The 25,342-nt window shown below is 72.9% G+C and overlaps 6 protein-coding genes across 8 annotated transcripts; 5 read left to right on the top strand and 1 right to left on the bottom strand.

Moving 5' to 3' along the window:
* The first annotated feature begins 536 nt into the window (after nt 1-536).
* ENTREP3 (endosomal transmembrane epsin interactor 3) lies at nt 537-3,546 on the top strand. Its single transcript, XM_088535437.1, has 11 exons — nt 537-722; nt 954-1,010; nt 1,100-1,210; nt 1,280-1,399; nt 1,467-1,574; nt 1,652-1,803; nt 1,873-1,972; nt 2,062-2,617; nt 2,705-2,770; nt 2,849-3,072; nt 3,388-3,546. Exons 1-11 carry the CDS (start codon nt 537-539, stop codon nt 3,544-3,546), a joined length of 1,839 nt encoding a protein of 612 aa, XP_088391563.1.
* Nucleotides 3,547-3,632: 86 nt separating this feature from the next.
* Nucleotides 3,633-6,677, top strand: LOC104571868 (lysosomal acid glucosylceramidase). The gene is made up of 10 exons (XM_088535436.1): nt 3,633-3,763; nt 3,946-4,568; nt 4,636-4,782; nt 4,874-5,007; nt 5,098-5,270; nt 5,394-5,631; nt 5,699-5,923; nt 6,007-6,170; nt 6,244-6,369; nt 6,566-6,677. Exons 1-10 carry the CDS (start codon nt 3,633-3,635, stop codon nt 6,666-6,668), a joined length of 2,064 nt encoding a protein of 687 aa, XP_088391562.1. The 3' UTR covers nt 6,669-6,677.
* A 1,395-nt stretch (nt 6,678-8,072) lies between these two features.
* On the top strand, nt 8,073-10,634 carry GBA1 (glucosylceramidase beta 1). Its single transcript, XM_088535553.1, has 10 exons — nt 8,073-8,142; nt 8,230-8,424; nt 8,491-8,637; nt 8,706-8,839; nt 8,939-9,111; nt 9,189-9,423; nt 9,496-9,720; nt 9,793-9,956; nt 10,039-10,164; nt 10,529-10,634. Exons 1-10 carry the CDS (start codon nt 8,073-8,075, stop codon nt 10,632-10,634), a joined length of 1,575 nt encoding a protein of 524 aa, XP_088391679.1.
* A 1,132-nt stretch (nt 10,635-11,766) lies between these two features.
* LOC148592177 (lysosomal acid glucosylceramidase-like) lies at nt 11,767-14,383 on the top strand. Its single transcript, XM_088535435.1, has 10 exons — nt 11,767-11,795; nt 12,189-12,442; nt 12,521-12,667; nt 12,744-12,877; nt 12,948-13,120; nt 13,204-13,441; nt 13,513-13,737; nt 13,806-13,969; nt 14,037-14,162; nt 14,257-14,383. Exons 1-10 carry the CDS (start codon nt 11,767-11,769, stop codon nt 14,363-14,365), a joined length of 1,599 nt encoding a protein of 532 aa, XP_088391561.1. The 3' UTR covers nt 14,366-14,383.
* A 470-nt stretch (nt 14,384-14,853) lies between these two features.
* MTX1 (metaxin 1) lies at nt 14,854-17,475 on the bottom strand. 3 transcript variants are annotated; one of them, XM_088535560.1, is made up of 8 exons: nt 17,351-17,475; nt 17,137-17,206; nt 16,536-16,615; nt 15,969-16,061; nt 15,713-15,895; nt 15,423-15,499; nt 15,183-15,337; nt 14,854-15,115 (listed from the first exon to the last, which is right to left on the bottom strand). In XM_088535560.1, the coding sequence occupies exons 1-8, from the start codon at nt 17,429-17,431 to the stop codon at nt 14,886-14,888; spliced, it is 969 nt and encodes a 322-aa protein (XP_088391686.1). In that variant the 5' UTR covers nt 17,432-17,475; the 3' UTR covers nt 14,854-14,885. The 3 variants fall into 3 exon arrangements, with proteins under 3 accessions (XP_088391686.1, XP_088391687.1, XP_088391688.1); XM_088535561.1 differs by having other exon boundaries at nt 15,969-16,028; XM_088535562.1 differs by having other exon boundaries at nt 15,969-16,025.
* Nucleotides 17,476-18,775: 1,300 nt separating this feature from the next.
* Nucleotides 18,776-24,679, top strand: THBS3 (thrombospondin 3). The gene is made up of 23 exons (XM_088535572.1): nt 18,776-18,889; nt 19,437-19,643; nt 19,733-19,989; nt 20,073-20,175; nt 20,262-20,288; nt 20,399-20,481; nt 20,597-20,648; nt 20,719-20,867; nt 20,941-21,081; nt 21,157-21,234; nt 21,314-21,466; nt 21,549-21,659; nt 21,736-21,843; nt 21,955-22,114; nt 22,189-22,307; nt 22,519-22,571; nt 22,726-22,919; nt 23,004-23,182; nt 23,258-23,306; nt 23,658-23,854; nt 23,939-24,111; nt 24,392-24,531; nt 24,605-24,679. Exons 1-23 carry the CDS (start codon nt 18,799-18,801, stop codon nt 24,661-24,663), a joined length of 2,883 nt encoding a protein of 960 aa, XP_088391698.1. The 5' UTR covers nt 18,776-18,798; the 3' UTR covers nt 24,664-24,679.
* Nucleotides 24,680-25,342: the final 663 nt, after the last annotated feature.

Below are 25,342 nucleotides of genomic sequence, written 5' to 3'. Positions count from 1 at the left end.
CGGTTGTGGTGCTGGTGTAGGGAGGTCGGTGTCGGTTCCAGTGGGGATGTCGGTGCTGGGGAAGGGGTCGGTGCCGGTTCGGGGATGTCGGTGCCAGTTTGGGGATGTCGGTGCCGGGGAAGGGGTCGGTGCCGGTTCGCGGATGCCGGTGCCGGTTCCGGTGCCGGCCGGACTACAGCTCCCGTCGTGCCGCGCAGGGGCGGGCGCGGCCCGCGGCTCCCGCGGGGCTGCGGGCGGCCCGGCCCCCCCGGTCCCCCCCCCGGCCCTGCCCTGCGCTGCCGCAGCCGCCGCCGCCTCCCGCTGGGCTCCCCCGCGGCGGGGGGGCGCGATGCGGCGCGAGGCGCCGGTGAGGGGCGGCGGGCGCCGGCGGGCGATGCCGGCGGCTCCCGCGGAGCGGCCGCTCTCGCCTCCTCCCCGCGCCGCCCCGGTGCCGCCGGCGGGGATGGCCGGGGCGCTGCGGGCTCCGCTGCCGCCGCCGCCTCCCGCCTCGGCGGGCTGAGGTCCCCGCGGGGAGCGGGGCCGGGGGCGGCGGCGCGATGCCCCCCCCGGCCGGCGCCCTCAGCCGCCCGCGCCGCCGGGGCGACCGGCGGCGGCTGCTGCTGGCGCTCGGCTTCGCGCAAGCCGCCCTGGGCGTCCTCGTGGTCACCTTCAGCCTGGTGGCCGCCGCCGCGACGCCCGCCGCCACCATCCGCCGCTCGTGCCCGTCCTGGGCCGGCTTCTCGGTGAGCGGGGCCGGGGGGGGCTCCGCGGCGGCGGGAGGGGGGCGCGCGCAGGGCGGGGGCGGCCCCGGGGGAGCCGCCGGGCGCGGGGCCCGCGGCCCCTGAATCAGCAGTTTCCCGCGCGCTGGCGCCGTCGGGGCCCGGGCACCGGGCGGGCAGCGGCGCCGCGGGGGTCCCCGGTCCCGCGCACCGGGCGGGCGGCAGCTCCAGCCGTTCCCGCGTCCGTCCCCGCAGCTGGCGCTCTCGGGCATCGTGGGCATCGTCTCGTGCAAGCGGCCCTTCACGCTCGTGGTACGTACGCGGGGGGCGGCGGGCGGCGCCGCGCGGCCCGGGGGCTCCCGGCCCTGCCGAGCTGGCGGCCGCCCTCCCGCCTGGCCCAGGTCGCCTTCTTCGCGCTGCTGTCGGCGCTGGGCGTCGCGCTGAGCCTGGCGGGCGCCGTCCTGTCGTGCCGCAGCGCCCGGCTCGTGGCGTCGCTGGAGGCCTGCGAGAGGGTGAGCGCAGGGGACGGCGGCACCGGGGGGGTCCCCGCGGGCGCCGCCGACGCCGCCGCTCGCCCGCAGGAGCACGACGCCTGCGTGTGCTGCCGGGCCCGGCCCGCGGCCGCCTCCTGCGGCGGCCAGAGCGAGACGCTGGCCCTGTTCGCGCAGCCCGACTGCCGCGGCCTCCGCGCGGCGCTCAAGGTGGGCGCCGCGTCCCCCCGCCGCGTCCCCGCGTCCGCCCGGCGCCGCTCACGGCTCCGCTCCCCAGGACCTGCTGTTCAGCGTCTGCGGCTTGACCGTCTGCTCCAGCGTGGCCTGCGCGCTCTCCGCCGCCGTCTGCTGCCTGCACGTCTTCGCCCCGCGCGGCGCCCACGGGGTGGGGGACGGCGCCCGCGGGGGCGGCGGGGGGGACGCGGCGCGCGGGGCCGCTGCTGAGCTCGCCGCGTCCCGCAGCCGCTGCCGCAGCGCTCGGGCTCGTCCGAGTGCGCCTGGCCGCCCGGCGCGCCGCTGCCCGCCGAGGAGCCCGACGAGTTCGTGCCGCCCGTGCCGCCGCCGCCCTACTACCCGCCCGAGTACACGTGCAGCTCCGAGACCGACGCGCAGAGGTACCGGCCGGGCCGGCAGGGGGACGGCGCCGCCGCTGCGGGCCCTGACGCTGCCGTCCCCGCTTGCAGCATCACCTACGACGGCTCCATGGACAGCCCCGGGCTGCTCTACCCCAGCGACTTCCCCCCGTCCTACGAGACCGTCATGGGGCTGCGGGGTGACAGCCAGGTAGGACGCAGCGGGGACGCCTGCCGGGGCGAGCGGTGACAGCGCCGCCGTCCCCCCTGCGCCGTCACCGTCCCCGCGGCGCCCCGCAGGCCACGCTGTTCGAGCTGCAGCCGTCGGCCGCGTGGCGGGCGGCCGCCCTGCGCGACAGCGGCTCCCTGGGCCCGGGCGACAGCAGCCCCTCGGAGGACTCGTGCCTGCTGGAGCCGCCGGGCGCGCTGGACTACGTGCTGTACCGCTCCATCCAGCGCAGCCGGGCCGACTACTGCCTGAGCGTGGACTGCGTGCGCTGCAGCCACCACCCGCGCAGCCCCCCGCTGGCCGCGCGCGGCCCCTTCGAGGAGGCGCCGGCGGCGCGGGCGCGCGGCGAGCGCTCCTACTCCTGCTCCACGGCCGAGCCCGGCGGCGACGGGCGCCCCCCGGCAGCCCCGGCGCCCGGCGCCCACAGCTGCAACCGGCTGGAGGGGCTGGCGCGCGCCGCCGGGCCCTGCTTCCCCGAGGTGCGGCTCAAGGCGCCGCGCGGCCGCCCCGGCGCCCGCCCGCGCCGCAGCAGCGACTCCTCGTGCCCCTCGTCCCCGGGCTGGCGGCCGCTCGCCCGCTGGCACAGCGATCCCGGCGCGCTGGCGGCGGCGGCGGACAGGGATGCCGGTGGGTTTAGCGGCATCGGTGCATCCGCAGCATTCGAGCGGTGCCACGCGGAGGTGCCGCCGCCTGAGCCGGCCTTTTCCCGGGCAGATTTCAGGGAAGTTCTTTATACCAAAGCACTGGAGGACACCGTGTCCGACTCCTCCACAGACACAGGTCAGGAGGAGCCCGTCGGGGCTAGCACGGTGCCGGGCTTGCCGCGGTGCCCGGTGTCCCACGGGGCGGCTCCCACAGGGCCGTGCTCGGAGAGCTGGCTGCTCCGGCGGCCACCGCAGCTCCTGCGGGCCGGCTCGGCCGGGAAGAGCAAGGAAGCGGCGGGCGGGAAGGCGGCGCCGCTGCGGCTCTCCAAGACGGCAGCCCGCTCCCTGGGCGACCTCAAGGGCTGCCGCGGCACCCGCGGGCTCGTAGCCAGGTTCCTGCAGCGGCCCAAGCGCCTCGAGGCGCCCGCGCACAAGCAGGTGGGTTCCCCCTTCCCAGAGCGTCCCCTCCGTCCCCGTGTTCCCCGCGGCACCTCCGTGCTGCACTGGCCACGGTCACGGCTCGGGCACTGGAGGTGGATGCCGGGATCCTCCCTGCAAGATCCTGGAGCTGACGCTTCCACCGGGATGGGGAAAGCCGCCCTGTCGCAACGGCTTCGCCTTCGCTGTGACTCATGTTGCCGTGTGCGGGAAGGGCTCGGGCCGGGCACCGTAATGACCCTTTTCCTGCCTTCGGGGAGGGCCCCGACCCGGCTCGCGATGTCGAGATGGGGCAGCTCCATCCTCCCCTTGCAGGTGCCGCGGAGCGGGCGGCCGGGCGCCGAGGGCATCCACCTGCAGAGCTGCGGCGACCTGAGCTCCTCGTCGTCCCTGCGCCGCCTCCTGTCCGCGCGGCGCCTGGAGCACGGCCGTCCGCGCAGCCTCGGCGGCGGCGCCAAGGACAGCGCGCCCTGACCGCGCCGCGGGGCTGGTCCCCGCCGGGCCGCCCGCCCCGTCGGGCACGGTCCCCGTCTCCCCCCTCGCTATGCAACCCCTCCGGGATGGGGCGCCGTCACGGCGCCGTCGGGCCGCACCGGGACCCGGTGGCGGGCGCCTCCGCTGCTCCGACACTCGCTAGAGAACCAAATAAAGGTGTAAGCCTGCCCGCCGCGCCGTCGGGGCTGCGACCGGGGCGGGCACCGGGGCGGGCCGGGGGTGGAGCGGGGCGGGCCGGGCCGGCGGCGACGCGGGCCCCGTGGGGCCCCGCAGCGCGGATCAGCTGAGAGGTCACGTGAAGCGACGGGGCGGACCGGTGCCGGACGCCTGGGCCCCTCCCGGACGCGCGGGTCCCTCCCGCTGCCGCTGCCCGGGAAGCGCCGGCGGCGGCGGCGGGGCGCGACGCGGCGACACCCGCGCGGTGACACCAGCTACCGGCCCCGGCGCCGTGGGGCCCCGGCGGGGGCGGTGCCCGGGGGCCACCGTGGGAGGGGAGGCCGCGCGGGGCCTTAAAAGCGGCGACAGCGGCCGCGACGGCGGCGACGGCGGCGACAGCGACGGGGACGGAAGCGGGAAGTGCCTCGATCGGAGTCGCTGGGGCTGCACTGCGCGGGTCGCGGGCGACCCGAGCTGCATGAAGATGAAGATGAAGGTGAAGATGAAGGTGAAGATGCTGCTGATGCTGCTGCTGCTGCTGCCGGCCCTCGGCGCTGCAGGTGAGCGCAAGGCCGGGCCGAGGGCGCTGCCACGGGGCCATCCGTGGCCAGCGGCCGCCCGCGTCCCCCCGGCGTCGCCGCCGTCCCCCGGCGCCCGTCCCTGCAGCCCCAAGTTCTTTGGGCGCGACGCCATGGTGTGCGTGTGCAACGTGACGTACTGCGACGCGCCGGAGCCGCTGGCGCTGCCGGCACCCGGCGCCTACGTCAAGTACGAGAGCAGCAAGGCCGGGAAGCGGCTGGAGCGCAGCCAGGGCGGCTTCACCCCCCGCCTGCCCCGCGCGCCAGGTACTGCCCCGCTGTCCCCGCGCTGTCCCCTCCCGTGTCCCTCCTTGACGCTGCCTGTCCCCCCCAGAGCTGGTGCTCACGCTGGACCCAACACAGCAGTATCAGACGGTGAAGGGCTTTGGTGGCTCCGTCACCGACGCGGCCGCCATCAACATCCTCTCGCTGCCCGAGCGGGCGCAGGAGCATCTGCTCCGCTCCTACTTCTCCGAGGAAGGTGGGTGCCGGGCGCCGCGGGGGGCCGGGCCGGGCTGCCCGGGCACCGCCGGGGTGCGGAGCCTCCCCGGTGCCTCCCGTGTGCCCGGCAGGGCTGGAGTACAACCTCATCCGCGTCCCCATGGCCAGCTGCGACTTCTCCCTGCACGCCTACACCTACGACGACGTGCCCTTCGACTACGAGCTGGCCCACTTCAGCCTGCGGGACGAGGACACGAAGCTCAAGGCGAGCGGCGGAGGCGATGGGGTGGGGGACGGCAGCGGGGGGACCGCAGGGGCTCAGCCCCACGGCTGCTCCCGCCCCTCTCTCACCCAGATCCCCATCCTGCGCCGAGCCATGGCCATGGCCAAGCGGCCTCTGTCGCTCTACGCCAGCCCCTGGAGCTCCCCGACTTGGATGAAGACCAGTGAGTCCTTCGTGGGCAAGGGCACGCTCAAGGGGCAGGCGGGGGACAAGTACCACAAGACCTGGGCCAACTACTTTGTTCGGTGAGGAGTGGCTGGGGGGACGGTGCATCCCAGGGCTCTGCGGTGGTGCCGGGTGCCCGTGGCCAAGCATGGAGCAGCCAGGTGGGTCCGGAGGCGCTCAGGACTCCCTCCTCCTGCTCGCAGGTTTCTGGATGAATACGCCAAGCACAACGTGACCTTCTGGGCCGTGACAGCGGAGAACGAGCCCTCGGCTGGGCTCATCAACAACTACCCCTTCCAGTGCCTGGGCTTCACGGCCGAGCAGCAGCGGGACTTCATCGCCCGCGACCTGGGCCCCGCGTTGGCCAACAGCTCCCACCGCGACATCCGCCTCATCATCCTGGACGACAACCGGCTGCATCTGCCGCACTGGGCCAAAGTGGTGAGGGGGCGATGACGCCGGGGGGGACGTAGGCGCGTGCCTGGTGTCCGACCCTCGCGCCGCGCAGGTGCTGGAGGACGAGCAGGCGGCTCGCTACGTGCACGGCATCGGCATCCACTGGTACCTGGACTTCATCGGGCCCATCCAGGACACGGTGGTGCCCACGCACGAGCTCTTCCCCGACTACTTCATCCTGGCCACGGAGGCGTGCATCGGCTCCCACTTCTGGGAGCCCGATGTGGTGCTGGGCTCCTGGGAGCGGGGCAATCAGTACAGCCACAGCATCCTCACGGTGAGCCCACGGGCCAGGGAGCCTGCGCGGCCTTCCTCCATCACCCTGGCATCTGGGCGGACGTCTGTGCTGTCCCCTCGCAGAACCTGAACCACTTTGTGGCCGGCTGGACCGACTGGAACCTGGCGCTGGACCTGGAGGGCGGCCCCAACTGGGTCAAGAACTACGTGGACAGCCCCGTCATCGTGGACCGCGACGAGGGCATCTTCTACAAGCAGCCCATGTTCTACCACATGGGGCACTTCAGGTGGGCCGGGGGGCTCGTGCTGGGTGTCCCCAACGTGGGACGCTGCCGCCAGCTCCTGCTCCTCCCCTTGCAGCAAGTTCATCCCCGAGGGCTCGCGGCGCGTGGGGCTCGTCGCCTCCACGGAGCCCAAGGGCTGCGACCTGGAGCGCGTGGCCTTCGTGCGCCCCGACGGCGCCGCCGTCGTCGTGGTCCTCAACAGGTGAGACGTGGCGAGGCGCGGGGACGACCATGGGGATGTCGAGTGGCCACGATAGGAGAGATGGGAGCAAGAAGGGACATCGCATGGACTTCCCTGCGGTGCTGGTGGCCAAGCGGGGACGAGGGCTCCCCCGGGCTCTGCTGCGAGATCCCAGCGGGGCTGCAGGTGCCGCTGACGCGGCCCCATCGCTGCGCAGGAGCCTGCAGGACGTGAGCTTCGCGCTGGCCGACACCGCCGGCCTCATCCGCACCGTGGTGCCGGCCAACTCCATCCAGACCTACCTGTGGCGCCGGCAGTGAGGGCTCCGCGGAGGCCGGGATAGGACTGGGAGCTCCGGCGGGCGCCGCGGAGGAGCCGGCGGCGCAGCCGGCACCGCGCGCAACCCGGATGGACTCTGCTGCGCCGGGAAGGTGCCGGGGCCGCCAGGGACGGCCTGCACCCGCGGCGCCCGCAAGCTGTGAACATTTCTGCTGCGCCAATATTAAACGCTGCTTCCGACTCCATCCGCGGCTGTAAGCGAAACCCACCCCGGCTCTGTGCCTGAGCATCCCAGGGTCCGAGCATCCCCCTTCCCACTGCAGCGGGGCTCTTCCCGGGAAGCTCCCGATCCCGGCTGCTCCGGCCGCCTCCGCACCCAAGTCCCGCGTGGGCAGGAGAAAAGCCGGGGCCGCTCTGCACCGGCGTCGGCTGCCACTCAGGATCTGCCTCGAGGAGCAGGAACGACGCGTCCCGGGGCCTCCTGCGGTGCTGCCGGGCCGGGCCGAGCCGGAGCCACATCCAGGCTCTCGGTACATGCACAGTGCAGCCGGTGGGTGCAGACTTTGCTCCATATCCTCCCCGTTTTGCACTGGGATAAATGCATTGGTGGCAGGAGTGTCGCAGCAGGATCAAGCCAGGCTGGGAGCCAGCCCTGCACGTGAGCAGGGAACCTGCTGGCAGCGCTCGTGCTGATCGCGGAGCCCGGTGCCTCCTGGGCTTGCCCTGACCTCGGAACCTCCTCTGGGAGCAGGGCCAAGTTGAGCAAGAGGGCACAGGGTGCGAGTGGGCGCCGAGCGCGGCGCGCCCAGGAAGGGGGCGGCTGGCCCGGGGCCGTGGGGCGGCGATTGCAGCCGCCGTCGCAATCCCCAGCAACGGGGGCAATTCCCAGCACCGGGGCTGCAATCGCCGGCAGCGCCGGAGCCTCCCGGCCTCCGCCCCGAGGCCGCTGCCGTCCGTCCCTCCGCAAGAGGGAAGCGTTTCTCCGGGATAGCGGCCACGCTCCTGCTGTCTCCTCCTCCTGCTCTTCCCTGGCTCCACGCAGTGGCCAGGGGTGAGACCGTCCCTGTGGCCTCACGCCTGTGCACTCCTCATTCTCCGAAATCCCGGGATAAAAACCCATCCTGGGGGTGGAATTTGGTGGCACGTCCCAAGCTGGGTGGCACCTGGCCCCCGGGTCTCACTTATCCGGCTGAGCGAGAAGCTCCGCTCCCAGCCGCCCCCACGGGGATCACAGCACCGGGAGCTGGGGAAGGGACACGCGGGGCCACCGGGCGTCATCCAGAGGGGATGAAGGCGTCGAGGACCCGGTGGCCCCGGAGGGAGGAGGCGGGCAGGCGAGGAGGAGCCGTGGGGCGGCCGGCAGGAGCCTGGGCACCCCTTAAAGGCAGCCGGGAGGCGGCGGTGACGGGCACGGGCAGCCGGGGCGGTGCCACCGCGGAAGCGCCATGCGGGTCTGGATGCTGCTGCTGCTGCTGCTGCTGCTGCTGCTGCCGGTGCCGGCCCTCGGTGCCACAGGTGAGTGGGGCCGGGGGGGCCACCGCGCGGGCCCACGTGCCCGGTGCCCACCCACGTCCCTGCCACCTGTGTCCTTGTCACCCACAGGTGCCTGTCCCTGCAGCCCCAGGTACTTCGGGCGCGACGCCATGGTGTGCGTGTGCAACGCGACGTACTGCGACGCGCCGGAGCCGCCGGCGCTGCCGGCACCCGGCGCCTACGTCAAGTACGAGAGCAGCAAGGCCGGGAAGCGGCTGGAGCGCAGCCAGGGCGGCTTCACCCCCCGCCTGCCCCGCGCGCCAGGTACTGCCCCGCTGTCCCCGCGCTGTCCCCAGCGCCCCGTGCGCTCACGGTGCCCGGCGCTCGCAGGGCTCCTGCTCACGCTCAACACCTCCGAGCGCTACCAGCGCATCAAGGGCTTCGGCGGCTCCCTGTCCGACGCCGCTGCCATCAACATCCTGGCACTGTCGGCGCCGGCGCGGGAGCATCTGCTCCGCTCCTACTTCTCGGAGGAAGGTGGGTGACGGGCACGGGGACGGGGACGCCGCGGCGGACGCGCCGCTGCAGGCTCTGCCGCGCCGCAGGCATCGAGTACACCCTGCTCCGGATGCCCTTGGGCTGCAGCGACTTCTCCGAGCGCCCCTACAGCTACGCCGACGTCCCCAATGACTACGAGCTGCGGCACTTCCAGCTGGCCGAGGAGGACACAAGGATGAAGGTGAGCGTGGCCGAAGGCCCCCGCGGTGGCACTGGGTCCCGTGGTGGCTTCGCTGCCCGTGGGGCTGGTGCTGAGCGTGTCCCTGGCTGTCCCCCCCAGATCCCGCTCGTGCAGCGGGCCCTGGCCCTGAGCAAGCGGCCACTGTCGCTCTATGCCAGCCCCTGGACGGCGCCCGGCTGGCTCAAGAGCAACGGCGACGTGCGCGGCAAGGGCGCGCTCAAGGGCCAGGCGGGCGACAAGCACCACAAGACCTGGGCCAACTACTTTGTCAGGTCGGGACGGGACGCGGGGGACCCCGCGGCGGTCGGGGGTGCCCGCGCGGCGCCGCTGATGCCCACGCACTGCCCAGGTTCCTGGACGAATACGCCAAGCGCAACGTGACCTTCTGGGCGGTGACGGCGCAGAACGAGCCGCGGGGGGCGCTGCTGGCGCCCGGCCCCTTCCCCACCGTGGCCTTCACGGCCGCGCAGCAGCGCGACTTCATCGCGCGCGACCTGGGCCCGGCGCTGGCGCGCAGCGCGCACGCCACGCGCATCCTCATCCTGGACGACCAGCGCAGCCACCTGCCCGCCTGGGCCCAAGTGGTGAGCGGCGGCCAGGGCGCACGCGGGGCCGGCAGCGGCGCCGGCGCCAGCGGCCCCCTCTGCTCCCGGCAGGTCCTGGGCAACAGCAGCGCCGCGCGGCACGTGCTCGGTGTCGGCGTGCACTGGTACATGGACGCGCTGGTGCCGGCGCGCTGCACGCTCGAGGCCACGCACCGGCTCTTCCCGCGGCACTCGCTGCTCTACACCGAGGCGTGCAGCGGCTTCATCAAAGTGCACTTCCCCGTGGCGCTGGGCTGCTGGCGGCGCGGCGAGAGCTACAGCCACAGCATCCTCACGGTGCGGCCCGGCCCGGCCCGGCGCGGTGCCGCCCGCCCGCCCCGCTCAGCCCCCCGCCTGCTCCGCCGCCAGGTCCTGAACCACTTTGTGGCCGGCTGGACCGACTGGAACCTGGCGCTGGACCTGCAGGGCGGCCCCAACTGGGTCAAGAACTACGTGGACAGCCCCGTCATCGTGGACCGTGACAAGGACGTCTTCTACAAGCAGCCCATGTTCTACCACATGGGGCACTTCAGGTGAGCCGGGGGGCTCGTGCCAGGTGTCCCCAACGTGGGACGCTGCCGCCAGCTCCTGCAGCGCCTGCACCTCCCCTTGCAGCAAGTTCATCCCCGAGGGCTCGCGGCGCGTGGGGCTGGCCAGCAGCCGCCGGTGCCTGCTCTGCCACCTGGAGCACGTGGCCCTGCTGCGTCCCGACGGCACCGCCATCCTCGTGGTCCTCAACAGGCGAGCAGGGGGTTGCACAGGGCTGGGCAGGGGGGATGCACAGGATGCATGGGAGCCATGGGGCCAGGAATTGCAAGGGGTGCATGGGTCCAGGGGAGGCGGGATGCATGGGATGCATGGGGCGGAGGGGAAGCACAGATCCAGGGCGTGCATGGGTTGGATGGGATGTATAAGTCCGGGTGATGCATGGGATGCATAGGTAGGAGATGCATGGTTCCAGGGGATGTATAGAATATATAGAAGCAGGGAGTGCAGGAGATGCACAGGTCTGGAGGTGCATGGATGTGTGAGTGCACAGGATGGCAGGGGACACGCAGGGCACCCTCGGCTGGCCCGGCCTCGCCAGTCCCCTCTCGCCCCCCAGGTCTCCCCGGGACGTTCCCTTCGCCATCTCGGACCCGGCCGTGGGCTTCATCGACACCGCGGCGCCCGCTCACTCCATCCAGACCTACCTGTGGCGGCGGCAGTGAGGCTGCTGGCCGGGGCGCACTCCGTGCATGCTCCATGCGTGCTCCGTGCGCGCTCCGTGCATGCTCCATGCGTGCTCCATGCGTGCTCCGTGCGCGCTCTGTGCATGCTCCGTGCACATTCTGTGCACGCTCCGTGCATGCTCCGTTCGCGTTCCGTGCGCGCTCGCACCTGCAGCGCCAGCCCTGAATTCACTCGTCCTGTGCCCCACTGCTTCGCTGTCCTCGAGTTTTCCTTTGCTATTCGGGACCGGCATCTCGTGCCACGGCTCCTGCGGAGCCCGGCCTGGCGCTGCCTGAGCGCAGCCTTCGGAGCGGCTGCGGCACCGGGCGCTGTGGAGCCTCAGCAGTGCCAGCAGCTCCAGGGCTGTGCAAGCCAGGACTGCGGCTTGCAGGAGTGGGATGGAGAGAGGCGCAGCAGCTGCGTTGGTGGAGCCTGCGCCGGGCCAGGAGTGCGTTCAAGTGGGATTCCCACTCCGTGCTCCTCCGGACACGGCTACGCAGCCGCCTCAACCCCTGCGGCCACGTGTGGGCCTGTGGCTCATCCCCAATGGGCCCAAACCGGAGCGGGGGACGGGTGGCACAGGCACGTCCCGTGGTGCCGCGTGGAGGCGTCCGGCCGGGGGCGGTGCGGGGGTCCCGTCTGCGCCCCCGTCCCCGCGGGTGGGCTCGGGACGCACGGGCGGGCTGGGGACGCACGGGCGCGCGGCGGCCGCCCATTGGCGCGGGCGAAGCCTCCCCGGGGCGCTGGGTGCGCGGGCGGCGCCGGCCCCCGCCCCGCGCTCGACTTTCCTGCTCGGCGAGCGCCGCCGCCACCGCCCAGAGCCGGAGCCGGAGCCGTCGCACGCAGGTAGGAGCCGGCGTCGCAGCCTCCGCGCGGGGCCCCGGCTGCGCGAGGGTCCCCGGTGCCGCCATTGGGGCCATCCCGGTGGATCGGCCATCCCGGTGCAGCGCTGGGAGGGCCGGGAATCGCGGCGCTGCGGGTGCAGGTGCAGGCGGAGCGGTGGGAAGGGCAGGCGGGAGGGCGCGGGGCTGATGTGCCGCATCCCGCGCAGGGCGGCACCCCCGTTGCTCCGCACCGTCGCCGTTCCTGGCTCCCGCGGCCCGTCCCGGCGCCCCGCGCGGCTCCGGCGCCATGCGCTCCCACGGCACCATGCGATCCCGGTGTGCCGGCGTGCTGGGCTGGCTCCTGCTGCTGCAGGCGGTGCCGGCGGCAGCAGGTGAGGCCCCAGCCCGTCCTACCTACCCCATCCTGCCTGATCCATCCAACCCATCCTACCTCACCCCATCCATCCAACCCAGCCAATCCCATCCTATCCCACCCCCTCCATCACATCCTTCCCACCCCATTCATTTAGTCTCCTCCTTCCTACCCAACCACATCCACCCCATCCTATCACATCCCATCTCATCCAACTCCATCCTTTCCCATCTACCCCACCCTACCCTGTCCCATCCACCCAACCACATCCCATGCCATGGTCGCCCACCCCATCGTGCCATCCCAACCCATCCACGTCCCTCCATCCCACCCCAACTCATCCCATCCCACCCCAGCCCCTCAATACAACCCCATTGGCCTGTGGGCCCCCACGGTGCCCCCGTGTCCCCTGCTGCAGGCGGCCGCCCCTGCGACGCCCGCGACTTCGGGCACGGCTCCCCGGTGTGCGCCTGCAACGCGACGTACTGCGACGCGCCGGAGCCGCCGGCGCTGCCGGCCCCGGGCGCCTACGTCAAGTACGAGAGCACCAAGGCCGGGAAGCGGCTGGAGCGCAGCCAGGGCGGCTTCCAGCGCGACGGCCGCGTGCCAGGTACGGCCCGGGCAGCGCCGCGCGGGTCCCGGTGCCGCCGCGGCCCCGCCGCCACGGCGCTCGTGTTCCCCCCTGCAGATTTCCACCTCATCCTGGACACGGCGCGGCGCTACCAGACCGTGAAGGGGTTCGGCGGCTCCGTCACCGACTCGGCCGCCATCAACATCCTCTCGCTGTCGCGGGGCGCCCAGGAGCAGCTGCTCCGCTCCTACTTCTCCGAGGAAGGTGGGAGCCGGGACCGGTACACGGACGGGTGCCGGCGCCTGCCGCAGCGGCCCCGTCAACCCTGCGTCCTCCCCAGGCATCGAGTACAACCTGGTGCGGGTGCCCATGGCCAGCACAGACTTCTCAGTGCGACTCTACACCTACGCCGACACCGAGGGCGACTTCGAGCTCAAGAGCTTCAACCTGAGCGAGGAGGACACGCGGATGAAGGCGAGCGGGGCCGCGGGACGCGGGGGGACGGCGGCGCACGCGGCGCCCGGTGCCAGCGGCTTCTCCGCAGATCCCCATCCTGCGGGCGGCCCAGGCGGTGGCCGCGCGGCCGCTCTCGCTCTACGCCAGCCCCTGGACCTCGCCGGTGTGGATGAAGACCAACGGGGCCATGACGGGCCGCGGCACGCTCAAGGGCAGCCCCGGCGACAAGTACCACCGCACCTGGGCCAACTACTTCATCCGGTGAGGGACGGCCACGAGGGGGGACACCGGGCACGGGGTCATGCCCGGTGGCCCCGCATCCCTCATCCTCCTGTCCCATCCAGCTTCTTGGATGAATACGCCAAGCACAACGTGACCTTCTGGGCCGTGACGGCGGGCAACGAGCCCACGGCGGGCGAGATCGTCTTCTACCCCTTCCAGTGCCTGGGCTTCTCTCCCGAGCACCAGCGGGACTTCATCGCCCGCGACCTGGGCCCCGCGTTGGCCAACAGCTCCCACCGCGGCGTCCGCCTCATCATCCTGGACGACCAGCGCGTCATGCTGCCCTACTGGGCGCAGGTGGTGAGTGCTGGTGGCCCGGGTGGCCCTGCCCGGCGCCGGGGTGGCCCGTGACGCCCCTTCTCCTCGCCCAGGTGCTCCGCGACCCCGTGGCCGCCAGCTACGTGAGCGGCATTGGCATCCACTGGTACCTGGACTTCTTGGCCCCCATCGACCTCACGCTCTCCATCACCCACCACCTCTTCCCCGACTACTTCTTGCTCTCCACCGAGGCCTCCACGGGCTCCTACTTCTGGGAGCCCCGGGTGGTGCTGGGCGGCTGGGAGCGCGGCAGCAAGTACAGCCACAGCATCCTCACGGTAGGGCTCGGCGGGCCGGGGCGGCGCGGCGCCGCCGGCCACGCTCAGCGCCGCCACCGGCCCCGCAGAACCTCAACAACTACGTGACGGGCTGGACCGACTGGAACCTGGCGCTGGACCTGGAGGGCGGCCCCAACTGGAGCAAGAACTACGTGGACAGCCCCGTCATCGTGGACCGCGACAAGGACGTCTTCTACAAGCAGCCCATGTTCTACCACATGGGGCACTTCAGGTGGGTCCCCTGGTGATGGGGGGCGGCTGGGGCCAGCGGGGGGGTGACATCCCGCGTGTCCCTGCAGCAAGTTCATCCCCGAGGGCTCGCAGCGCGTGGGGCTGAGCGTGAGCAAGCGCTGCCGCGGCTGCGCCCTGGAGCACGCGGCCTTCGTGCGCCCCGACGGCGCCGTGGTCCTCGTGGTCCTCAACAGGTGGGTGCCACCGCCGCGGGGTCCTGCCGCCGCCGCGGGGTCCCCATGCCACCCCGGTGTCCCTCACCCCTTCCCCATCCCGTCCCTGCTGCAGGTCCCCCGCCGCGGTGCCCTTCGGCATCTCCGATCCCCGCGCTGGCTTCATCGAGGCGCTGGCGCCGGGAGACTCCATCCAGACCTACCTGTGGAAGCAGCGGGCGTAAAGGGGGACAGATGGGGACGCCGGGGGACAACCCCCCCCAGCACTGCCACGGGGGGACCCGCGTGAGCCGCAGGCTGAGCCGGCCGCTGCTTGTGGGGCCGTTTCCTAAAATAAACGGGTTTTCTCCAGCCCCGCCTGCGCCTCCGCCGCCTCCCCGGACGCCTGGGCCCCGCGCCTCGCGCGGGGGGGAGAGGGCGCATACCTCCGGGCTGACGTGACGCCGCGGGCGCCCGCGGGGAGGGGGGTCGGCGGGAGCGCGGCCGAACAAGCGAGCGCTGTGCGCGCCCGGCGCGCCAGCCGCCCTGGCCAGACACCGCATTTTCCACCCGGCAGCTCGTAAAAGCGGTCGGGAAACCGCAGCGCGCGGCCACCCCTTCCCCGGGGGCGACGGGACGGGGAGGGGACGCGCAGGGGACGGGCGGCCGCAGCAGGCGCCGAGCGCGGTGCAAAGCAACCGGGTTTATTGGCACGTGGCGGCGGCGGCTCCCGGGGGGCCTGCGGGGCCGCGGCGCCGCCCTTCCTCACTCGTCGTCGTCGTCGTCGTCGTCCTCGGGCAGCGCCGCGGGCCGGCGCGCCGGGGGGCCCGGGGCGCCCCGCTGCACCGAGACGATGCCGCTGAGGAACGCGTAGACCACCATGGCCCCCAGCCCCAGCAGCACCGACAGCACCTGGTTGCGCCGCTTGTGCGGGTCGTCTTCTGCGTCGCCGCCACCGCCACCGTCCGTCCTGGGGACACCGGCCGGCGGGTCGCCTGGCGGGGACAGAGCGCCGTGAGCGGGGCCGGGGGGCCGGTCCCCGCCGGGGGGGCAGCCGCTCACCTCCGTCCCAGGGGAAGTAGAGGCTGAGGATGGCGGCGCAGTGGTTGCACAGGTTCTGCAGGGACTTGAGGTGCTGCTGCAGCTTCCCGTTGGGCAGCTTGGCCTTCAGCAGCGGCGCCAGGCGGCTGAAGACGAGGGCGTCCAGCGAGGCCGGCCTGGGCGGCGAGGCGGAGGCCGTGGGCCGTGGGCCTCCACCCTCAGCCCCCCCGGCCCCAGCGCGTCCCCGACAGGGTGACATACGAGTCGCCAAAGAAGAACTTCTGGGAGCCGAGGCGCTGGGACAGGAGCGTCAGGCACTCGCGAGCATCGCGGTACAACTGCACAAGGAGGGGACAGCGCTGTCACCTACACCGAGCCCCTGACACCTCCCCATGGTTGAAGGCCGTGGTGGTGGCCAACAAGATTGTGGAGGACCTAGGCAAGAGAGCTCCGTCTGGGAGCCCACCTGGGGCTCTGGCCTCGCACGGTCCCTCCAACTCCTGGGGTGACCAGGACCCGCAGTGTCCCCCCCCTCCTGCGCCTGCTGTCACCTCCTTCTCCAGCTTCTCCTCGTCCTCCATGTAGCCGTCGCCCCAGAGGAGCTGCAGCCGCTCCAGGTGCCGCTTGTGCATGCAGTTGGGCAGGAAGAAGTTGAGTGGGAAGGGGATGGTCTCCGCGTACCATTTCCGCGTGTGCTCCACGTAGTTCTTGGCGTCCACCCAGAACGTGTGGATCTGCAGAGGGGACGAGCTGTGACGAGGCTGGCGGGGACACCGAGGACAGCGAGGAGGTGCCGGCGGGACTCACCAGCACGGGCAGCAGCTTCTCCTCCAGCAGCGACACGAAGGCCAGCGTGTCGGCGCCCTGCTGAGCTGAGAGGTCGTAGTCGGCGTTATACTTCTGCGGAGCGAAGGGCAACGGGGCACGATGGGGAACAGACCCCGGCCCTGTGCGCCGACCGCAGCCTCCCGGCGCCTTCGGAAAACCGCCGCCGGAGCCAGGTGGCGACCGCCCCGGGTCCCCGGGGAGCCGAGGGCAGGCGCGCTGGCCACGGGCCGGCGGCCGCACAAGGGAGCGGCTGTGCCCCGGCCGCCCGCGGGGCTCCTCTTTTCCCGCGGAAAGCTGGCGCCGGCGCAGCCGCTTTCCCCTGGAGCCTCCGCAGCTCGGAAGAGCCGTCTGCGGCCTCCGGGAAGCTCTGGAGATGGAGCGGGACCTGCGGCTTCCCACGGAGAAGGTGGGCTCTGCATCTCTCTGGAGGCGGCACCCCCAGGACCGCGGGCCTGCAGGGAGCCCCGGGGTGCCCTGTGGACCGCCGGGGTCCCCTCCCCTCCGCGGTGGCTTCCTGGCCCCGCAGGGCTCCCAGCCCAGCCCTACCTGCTTCCTGAGGTGGGTGATGATCTGCTGGGCTTTGGAGATGACGCCTTCGTCTCGCGTCTTCAGGGCGGGCAGGCTGCCTGCGGAGAGAGCGGGGACGAGGTCCCTCACAGCCCCTCATGCCAGTGGCCGCGGTGGGCCTGGCCCAGGAGGGATGTCACAGCCCCCAGGGCGGTAACGGTGAGGGGAGCAGGGTGGCCAATGGGACCAAGGTGCGTGTGACAGGACCAAGGTGTCCTGGGATGCAGGTGAGATGGGACAAGGGGGGCACCCCCGGGTGAGAAGGACATGCAATAGGATGAAGATGTCCACGACAGAATGAGGGACCCATGCAATGGGACGAAGGTGTCTATGACAATCCGGGGGTGCGGGCAATGGGAAGAAGGGGTCCGTGCCAGGATGGGGGACGATGTGCACAACGGCATCTGTCATGGCACAAGGACGCGCTCCAGGGTGAGGGCACGTATGGCAGGACGAAGGTGCGGGGGGGTGCATACAACAGTAGGGAGGTGTCCATGACAGGATGGAGGGGACCTACAAAGGGACAAGCACCTCTAGAGCAGGTCGGGGGCAGCTGGGGCGGGCGGGCGCGGGTCCTTACCCGACGGGCTCCTCCAGGGGTTGGCGAGGCGGTGAACCTTGAGCGGCGCCCCGGTGAAGCGCGCGTAGGTCTGCAAGAGAGGAGAGCGCTGGACGGGGCGGGACGGGGCGGGACAGCCCGGGACGGGGCGGGATGGGACGGGACGGGACACGCTGGGACACGGCGCGGGGCTGAGGACGGGCCGGGCCGGCCCCGCTGCCGCCGCCGCGCTCACCAGCACGGCCAGGCAGTCGGGATCCACCGACGGCAGCCCCCAACCGCCGGCCCAGCAGAACAGCTCCATGGGCGCCGCCATCTTCCGCCCGACCCGGAACCACACGGCGGGGCGGGACCGGCACCGGCACCGCCCCCCGAGGGAGGCGGGATCGGCGCCCGCGCGGCTCCGCTACCGGCGGCGGCAGTCGCGCCCGCCCGCTCGTCGGGGCGGCACCGGGATCCCCCCCTGCTCCTGCGGCACCTCGGCCGTGGGGGCGGCACTGGAGCCCCCCGGCCGTCGGGGCGGCACCGGCACCGTCCTGGGCGGCACCGGGATCCCCCTCTTGTCCCGCGGCGCTTCGGCCGTCGAGGCAGCGCCGGGCCCCCCTGGCCGTCGGGGCGACACCGGCACCGGGATCTCCCCGCAGCCCTCGGGGCTGCAGCGGCCGCAGCGTCCCCCGGGACCCCGTGGGCGCCTCGTCCTGTCCGTCCCGTCCCGTCCCGTCCCGTCTGCCCCCGTCGGGGCCCCGCGGCCGCCAGCGGGGATTAACGCGGCGGCCTCGCCCGGCCGCAGATGCTGCCGACGCGGCGCCGGGAGCGCGTTGCCATGGCGAGAAAAACAGGGGCGGGAGCGCGGGCTGGAAAAAATCCCCCCTCTCCGCGAGCCGGGAGAGCTCCGCGAGGAATCCTCCCCGCCGAGCCTGGCGCCGCGCCGGGGCTGCGGGAGCCGGGCCCGGCGGGCCCCGCCGCTGGAGCAGCGCGCAGCTGGAGCGGCGCGCAGCTGGAGCCGGGCCGCCGGGGTCCGGCTCGCCCCGTTGTTATGGAGCCGATGGAAACAGAGCGTCAACAGGGCTCGGCAGCCCGCGGGCCTTGGCCGCCGTTCAGCGCCGACCTGCCCCGCCGGCCGCCGGCCTTTCCCGGGCCCCTCTGGCCGCCCGGGAGCCCCGAGCCCCGTCGCCGGCACCGCCCGGCTCCCTCTCCCCGGGCGCGGATGAGCCGCGGTTTTGCTCGCGGTTGGGACCCCCTTCCCCAGAGCCCGTTCCTGCCCCGGCTCCCGTTGGCTCGGTCCCACCGAGCGCTCCGCAACGAGGCCCGCGCGGGGGCTCCGCTTGCGGCGGCAGCGGCGCATCCCGGACGCCCCGGGCAGAGCATCCCGCGCCGGGCGGCGCGTCCGGGGGACCCCCGCGCTGCCGCTGGATGCCGCAGCGCGCCCGGGGCTGCTCCAGACGGCCTGACCCCGCCGTGAACCGGCTGCTGCCAGAGCCAATTTCGGTGAGCCGGAGCCGCGCAGCGCCGGGGGGGCCCCGCGGCGGGCGCGGGGCCGGGGGGGGGGGGCCGCCGCCGTGCCCGGGATGCGCCGCCGTGATTGACGGCTCTTTGTTTCCTCCTCGGCGGCAGCGCCGGCCCCTCCCCGGCAGCGCCACCCCGCCCCGCCGCGCTCCGCTCCGCACCGGCGGCACCGGCGGCATGGGGGCACCGGGGGGCCCGGCGCTGCTGCTGCTGCTGCCGCTGCTGCTGCTGCCGGGCGCCGTCGGCGCGGCCCGCCCCGGCCTGCAAGGTAAGACGGCCCCGCGCCGCCCCGACGGGGCGCAGCGGGACGCGGCGCCAGCTCCGCTCCCGGAGGAGGCGGCGGCGCAGGGACCCCCCGCCCCGCGCTGCCCCGTGCCCGCGGGGAGCCCTGGCAGCCGCCCGGCGAACACGCGCGTTCGTGCGCGGAGCCCCCGCGGCCGCCGGCCTCGTGCGCTGCGGGGCGCCGGGGCGGGGGGCTCGGGCGGGCAGCGCGCCCGGGGCTCGGAGGCTCCCGGCGGGGCGCCCGGGCCGGGACGCTGCCCCCGGGCCCCCCCGCGACCTTCGCCGCGGGAGTTCGGGCTGGTTTTGCCGCCGGCCGCCCCGTCAGCGGCCGCGGAGCGGAGCGCGGGGCGCCGGTGCCGCCGCTGGCGGAGGCTCCGCGGCTCCCGGCCCGGCGGGGCGGCCGCTCCGCTGCCGGTCCTGGAGCGCCACCGCGCGGGAGCGGAACCGGGAGTCCGCGGGCCCCCCCGCCGGGGCTGCGGCCCTCGTGGGGTGTCCGCGGGTCAGGACGGGACCCCCGTGCTCTGCCCCGGCAGTCATTGACCTGCTCATGGTGAGCGAGGCCCGGCAGATGGGCAGCGTCGCGCACAAGCTCCGCATGGAGCTGCTGTCGGTCAACGACGTCTTCCTGCTCTCCACCTTCCGCCTGCCCCCCAAGCAAGGCGGCACGCTCTTCGGCCTCTACTCCAAGAAGGACAACACGAGGTGGCTGGAGGTGTCGGTGGTGGGCAAAATCAACAAAGGTGGGTGCCAAGCACCGTCCCGGCCGTGCTGCGCCACCCGTCCCGTGGAGGAGCCTTCACCGCCCCATCCTCCTCCTCCTTATCCGCAGTGCTGGTGCGGTACCTGCGGGAAGACAACAAGCTGCACGCGGTCAACCTGCAGCACGCGCACGTGGCCGACGGGCAGAGCCACACGGTGCTGGTGCGCCTGAGCGGGCTGCGCGGGGACATGCTCAGCATGGAGCTCTACGTGGACTGCAAGCAGATGGACTCCAGCGTGGGGCTGCCCGAGCTGTCCGAGATCCCGCTGGCCGAGGTGGAGTCCCTCGAGGTGCGCACGGGGCAGAAGGCCTTCCAGAGGATGCAGGTGAGCGTCGTGATGGAGCGGCACCGGCGGGGACGCGTGAAACCACCCACCCAGCCCCAACAGCATCTCCCGCCGCGCTGCAGGGCTTTGTGGAGTCCATGAAGCTGATCCTGGGGGGGTCCCTGAGCCGAGTCGGGGCGCTAAGCGAGTGTCCCTTCCAAGGGGACGAGTCCCTCCACAGCGCAGGTAAGGGCGCCTTGGTGCCGAGTGCGCTCCCAATGCGCTGCGTGGGGCAGCGGCGGTGACGGCTCCCTCGGGCTCTCTCCTTGCAGTGACGAGCGTGCTGGCCTCCGTGCTGGGTGAGTCCCTGCTCCCCCCAGTTGTGGCTGGGCTTGGGGACCCGCGGAGCTGGGCACCCTTTGTGGCCCGTCCCCATGGGCACCGACGTTCTGCTTCGTGCCCACGGCAGGCGAGCAGACCAAGGCGCTGGTCACTCAGCTGACGCTCTTCAACCGGGTCCTGACTGAGCTACGGGAGGACATTAGAGACCAGGTGGGAGCATCGCGTGGAGCTCGCGGCGCCGGGCAGGGCTCTGCACCGCCTCCTGCGCCCATGCGGAGGAGGGTGGTGGGACCCACACCGTGGCGTCGTGCCCGCTCTCCCGCAGGTCAAGGAGATGTCGCTGATCCGCAACACCATCATGGAGTGCCAGGTCTGCGGTGAGTGCCGGACGCGGCCGCGCGGCGCCGGCTCCTGCAGCCGCCCCGTGACCGGCCCCGCCGCCCGCAGGCTTCCACGAGCAGCGCTCGCGCTGCAACCCCAACCCCTGCTTCAGCGGCGTGGACTGCATGGAGACCTACGAGTACCCCGGGTACCGCTGCGGGCCCTGCCCTCCGGGGCTGGAGGGCAACGGGACGCACTGCGCCGACACCGACGAGGTGAGCGGGGCCGCGCGCCCGCCGCGCGCCCGCCGGCTCCGCGCGGCCTCGCTGCAGCTCTCGCCCCTCGCAGTGCGCCCACGCCGACCCCTGCTTCCCCGGCTCCAAGTGCATCAACACGGCGCCCGGCTTCCGCTGCGAGCCCTGTCCCCGCGGCTACCGCGGCAACACCGTGTCCGGCGTGGGGGCCGACTACGCGCGGGCCAGCAAGCAGGTGGGCGCCGCGCGGCCGGCGCGCGGTCCCCGCGGGCGCCGGTGGCACCGCGGCGGTGACGCTCGCTGCCCGCAGGTTTGCACCGACGTCGACGAGTGCAACGACGGGAACAACGGCGGCTGCGACCCCAACTCCATCTGCACCAACACGCTGGTGGGTAGAACTGCCCCGGCTACAGGGCAGCCTCGTTGTGGGACCCCCCCAGCCCCACGAGTGTCCCCCTGTCCCGCAGGGCTCCTACAAGTGCGGCCCCTGCAAGTCGGGCTTCGTGGGCAACCAGACGGCCGGCTGCGTCCTGCAGCGCTCCTGCAGCAGCCCCTCCGCCAGCCCCTGCGACGTCAACGGCTTCTGCGCCTTCGAGAGGAACGGGGAGATCTCCTGCGCGGTGAGCGGCGACGCCGGCAGGGCCCAGCCGCGGGGCCACCACCGTGTCCCCCCTCACCGCCCTCCGCGTCCCCATCGCACAGTGCAACGTGGGCTGGGCCGGCAACGGCAACGTGTGCGGGCGAGACACGGACCTGGACGGCTACCCCGACGAGCCGCTGCCCTGCATCGACAACAACAAGCACTGCAAGCAGGTGGGACGCGGCGGCGCGCGGGCGCCCGGCCCTGCTCCGCGCTTGTCCCCACCTGCAACGGCCTCTGCGTCCCCAGGACAACTGCCGCCTGACGCCCAACTCGGGCCAGGAGGACGCTGACAACGACGGCATCGGGGACCAGTGCGATGACGACGCTGACGGCGATGGCATCAAGAACGTGGAGGTGACGCATTGGGATGTGCCCAGGCCAGGGGACCAGTCTCTGGTGACCGCTGGGGACAGTGGTGGCTTTGGGACCTGTGTGCGGTGAGGACATGCGCCTGTCCCTGTGCAGGACAACTGCCGGCTCTTCCCCAACAAAGACCAGCAGAACTCAGACACCGACTCCTTTGGGGACGCCTGTGACAACTGCCCCAACGTGCCCAACAACGACCAGCGGGACACGGACAGCAACGGCGAGGGGGACGCCTGTGACAACGACATCGACGGGGACGGTGAGCGGCACCCGCGTGTCCCCCCGGGCCGGTGAGGCGCTGAGGTGCCCGCTGACCCTCGGTGCCGCTCGCAGGGATCCCCAACACGCTGGATAACTGCCCCAAGGTGCCCAACCCGCTGCAGACGGACCGTGACGAGGACAGCGTGGGGGACGCCTGCGACAGCTGCCCCGAGACCAGCAACCCCACGCAGGTACGGCCGTGGGGCTGCCCCCCACGGGCGCTCGCGGCGCCCGGCCCCACGCAGGGACCCCCGTGGGCAGGGTCCCCTCCCTCCACCCGCTGGCCCCGGATGCCACCGGCCTCGCTGGTCCCCTTGCTGGCTCCTGGTCACCTCCTTGTCCACCGGGACCCCCAGGTGCTTCTCCGCAGGGGAGGTGACCTCGGGCCCCGGTGTCTTCCAGACAGATGTGGACAGTGACCTGGTGGGAGACACCTGTGACACCAACGAGGACAGGTGGGAGCTGCCGCGTCTTGCTGTGATGGGGACAGACGTGGGGTCCCTTGGGGGCTCCTACCAGACGCTCAGGAGAGTGTCGTGGGGGAGACAGGCTCTTCGGGAGGTCCCCGCTCGGTGGTGGCCATCCTCACCATGTCCTCACTGCCCACAGCGACGGGGACGGGCACCAGGACACCAAGGACAACTGTGCCGAGATCCCCAACAGCTCCCAGCTGGACTCGGACAACGACGGGCTGGGGGACGAGTGCGACAACGACGACGACAACGACGGTGTCCCCGATTACACGGCGCCCGGCCCCGACAACTGCCGCCTCATCCCCAACCCCAACCAGAAGGACTCGGACGGTGAGGGCCGGGCGGGCAGGACCTCCCAGCCGTGTGACACCCGCGGCGGGTCCCCGGGTGACCGTGCGGCATCCGCCCGTGCAGGGAACGGCGTGGGTGACGTCTGCGAGGAGGACTTCGACAACGACACCGTGGCCGACCCGCTGGACGCCTGTCCCGAGAGCGCCGAGGTGACGCTCACCGACTTCCGCGCCTACCAGACGGTGATCCTGGACCCCGAGGGCGACGCGCAGATCGACCCCAACTGGGTGGTGCTCAACCAGGTGGGGGCTGCGGTGACGGGCGGCTGGGGCCACCACTGCCAGCACCGCCCGCCCTGATGTCTCCCCACCGCGCAGGGCATGGAGATTGTGCAGACCATGAACAGCGACCCGGGCCTGGCTGTGGGTAAGGGGGCTCTGTGGGGTGGTGGTGACGATGGTGATGGTGGTCATGGTGGTGAAGGTGATGGTGGTGGTGGCGACAATGTTGATAGTGTTGATGATAGTATTGGTAGTGATGAAGCTGGTGGTGATGATGATGGTGGTGGTATTGATGGTGATGATGGTGATGATGATAAAGGTGGTGGTGATGGAGATGATAATAGTGCTGATGGCATTGATGATTGGTGATAATGGTATTGATGGTGATGGTGGTGATACTGGTGCTGGTGGTATTGATGGTGACGATGATGATGGTGATGCTGATAGTGATAATGGTGGCAGCAGCACACCGAGCTCACCCTCCCGCCCCCCCTAGGCTACACGGCCTTCAACGGCGTGGACTTCGAGGGCACCTTCCACGTCAACACGGTCACCGACGACGACTACGCCGGCTTCATCTTCAGCTACCAGGACAGCGCCAGCTTCTACGTGGTCATGTGGAAGCAGACGGAGCAGACCTACTGGCAGGCCACCCCGTTCCGCGCCGTGGCCCAGCCGGGGCTGCAGCTCAAGGTGAGCGGCCACGGGGGGCCCGGGGGTGGCCCGTAGCCCTGCGGCCAACGGCAGCGCCCTCCCCGCTTCACCCCGGTGCCGCAGGCGGTGAAGTCGTCCACGGGCCCCGGCGAGCACCTGCGCAACGCGCTGTGGCACACGGGCCACACGCCGGGCCACGTGCGGCTGCTCTGGAAGGACCCGCGCAACGTGGGCTGGCGGGACAAGACGTCCTACCGCTGGCAGCTGGCGCACCGGCCCCAGGTGGGCTACATCAGGTGAGCGCGGCGTGGATGACGCCACCGTGACGCGCGTGGGGCCGCGGCGCGTTGCCCCTTTAAGGCGGCGGCGCGCCATTGTCCCCGTCGCCCCGGCAACGCGGCCCGGCGCCGTTCGCGCCATTCACATGCAAACGTGGCGCGAAGGGCGCGGGGGCCCCGTGGAGGGGGCCGAGACCGGACCCCCCCCCCGCCGCCGGGACGGCGGCGGGGGGGGGGTCCGGTCTCGGGCCCCCTCCACGGGGCCCCCCCACCCCGCCGCTCACGGGCCCCGCCGCAGGGTCCGTCTCTACGAGGGCCCGCGGCTGGTGGCCGACTCGGGCGTCATCATCGACACGACGATGCGCGGGGGCCGCCTGGGCGTCTTCTGCTTCTCGCAGGAGAACATCATCTGGTCCAACCTGCAGTACCGCTGCAACGGTGAGCGCGGGGGCCGCCGCCGCGCGGCGCGGCCGCCACCGGCCCCGGCCTCACGCCCGCTGCCCTCCCGCAGACACGGTGCCCGCCGACTTCGAGCCCTTCCGCCGGCTGCTGCTCGAAGGCCGCGAGTGAAGCGGGACCCGGCGCCGGGACCCCCCCGGCCCGGGCTGGGCGCTCGGTGCCGGAGGGCAGGACATGGTGCACCGGGCGCCGCCGCAGCCGCTCGCCTCAACTCCGGCCATAAAGTTTTGATTGTTTTCTACGCCTGCGCGCCCCATTCCTGGGCAAAAGGAGGGGAAAAAAAAAAAAAAAAGTGGGAGAAATAAGCAGGGGGTGCCCCCGCTCTGCTCCCTCCGGGCGCTCCGCGGGGCAGCCCGGTGCGGCGGGAGGCCGGGACGAGTGCAATATTGGTGGGGGTAGCGCACAACACTGCACCGCATCCCGTCCCTCCCGCCGCCCCGGAGGACGCGCGCGGGCCGCTCGCTCGGCGGGAAGTGCGGGGCGCGCGCCGGGCCCCGCGCACCACTAGCCCGTCGCCATGGCGACCGGCGCCCCGGCAACGCGGCGGAGGGCGGCCCCGCCCCGCCCGCGCGCGGCGCGGCCCCCCCCCTCTTAAAAGGGCAACGCGCGCCGACACCGCCCCCCCCATTCCCCATCCTCCGCCACACGCAGACACCGCCAGGGGGCGCCGCGGAAAGGCGGGGCGGGCGGGGGGGCTGCGGGAAGAGCGGGGGGGGGCTACGATTCGTGCCCCCCTCCCGGTCACCCCGTTGCACCGCGCAATTGCAACGCGCGGGTTTGGGGCTGCAGG

This window comes from Tinamus guttatus, unplaced genomic scaffold, assembly GCF_059628265.1.
Source record: "Tinamus guttatus ecotype Peru unplaced genomic scaffold, ASM5962826v1 Tinamus_guttatus_pri_ptg000629l, whole genome shotgun sequence".
Classification (NCBI taxonomy): domain Eukaryota; kingdom Metazoa; phylum Chordata; class Aves; order Tinamiformes; family Tinamidae; genus Tinamus; species Tinamus guttatus.
This window is presented reverse-complemented; position numbering and strand designations above follow the sequence as displayed.

Coding starts and splice junctions, on each gene's coding strand:
- ENTREP3 (XM_088535437.1), top strand. CDS start 537: ATGCCCCCCCCGGCCGGCGCCCTCAGCCGCCCGCGCCGCCGGGGCGAC. Junction 723..953: donor CGTCCTGGGCCGGCTTCTCG/GTGAGCGGGGCC, acceptor CCGTCCCCGCAG/CTGGCGCTCTCGGGCATCGT. Junction 2,771..2,848: donor CGACTCCTCCACAGACACAG/GTCAGGAGGAGC, acceptor CGGCTCCCACAG/GGCCGTGCTCGGAGAGCTGG.
- LOC104571868 (XM_088535436.1), top strand. CDS start 3,633: ATGGGGCGCCGTCACGGCGCCGTCGGGCCGCACCGGGACCCGGTGGCG. Junction 3,764..3,945: donor CCGTCGGGGCTGCGACCGGG/GCGGGCACCGGG, acceptor CTGCCCGGGAAG/CGCCGGCGGCGGCGGCGGGG. Junction 6,370..6,565: donor GTCGTCGTGGTCCTCAACAG/GTGAGACGTGGC, acceptor ATCGCTGCGCAG/GAGCCTGCAGGACGTGAGCT.
- GBA1 (XM_088535553.1), top strand. CDS start 8,073: ATGCGGGTCTGGATGCTGCTGCTGCTGCTGCTGCTGCTGCTGCTGCCG. Junction 8,143..8,229: donor GCCGGCCCTCGGTGCCACAG/GTGAGTGGGGCC, acceptor TGTCACCCACAG/GTGCCTGTCCCTGCAGCCCC. Junction 10,165..10,528: donor ATCCTCGTGGTCCTCAACAG/GCGAGCAGGGGG, acceptor CTCGCCCCCCAG/GTCTCCCCGGGACGTTCCCT.
- LOC148592177 (XM_088535435.1), top strand. CDS start 11,767: ATGCGCTCCCACGGCACCATGCGATCCCG. Junction 12,443..12,520: donor GCGCGACGGCCGCGTGCCAG/GTACGGCCCGGG, acceptor TCCCCCCTGCAG/ATTTCCACCTCATCCTGGAC. Junction 13,970..14,036: donor TACCACATGGGGCACTTCAG/GTGGGTCCCCTG, acceptor GTGTCCCTGCAG/CAAGTTCATCCCCGAGGGCT.
- MTX1 (XM_088535560.1), bottom strand. CDS start 17,431: ATGGCGGCGCCCATGGAGCTGTTCTGCTGGGCCGGCGGTTGGGGGCTG. Junction 17,207..17,350: donor CCGACTGCCTGGCCGTGCTG/GTGAGCGCGGCG, acceptor CCTCTCTTGCAG/ACCTACGCGCGCTTCACCGG. Junction 15,116..15,182: donor CTACTTCCCCTGGGACGGAG/GTGAGCGGCTGC, acceptor TGTCCCCGCCAG/GCGACCCGCCGGCCGGTGTC.
- THBS3 (XM_088535572.1), top strand. CDS start 18,799: ATGGGGGCACCGGGGGGCCCGGCGCTGCTGCTGCTGCTGCCGCTGCTG. Junction 20,649..20,718: donor CATGGAGTGCCAGGTCTGCG/GTGAGTGCCGGA, acceptor CGCCGCCCGCAG/GCTTCCACGAGCAGCGCTCG. Junction 24,112..24,391: donor CCCCAGGTGGGCTACATCAG/GTGAGCGCGGCG, acceptor GCCCCGCCGCAG/GGTCCGTCTCTACGAGGGCC.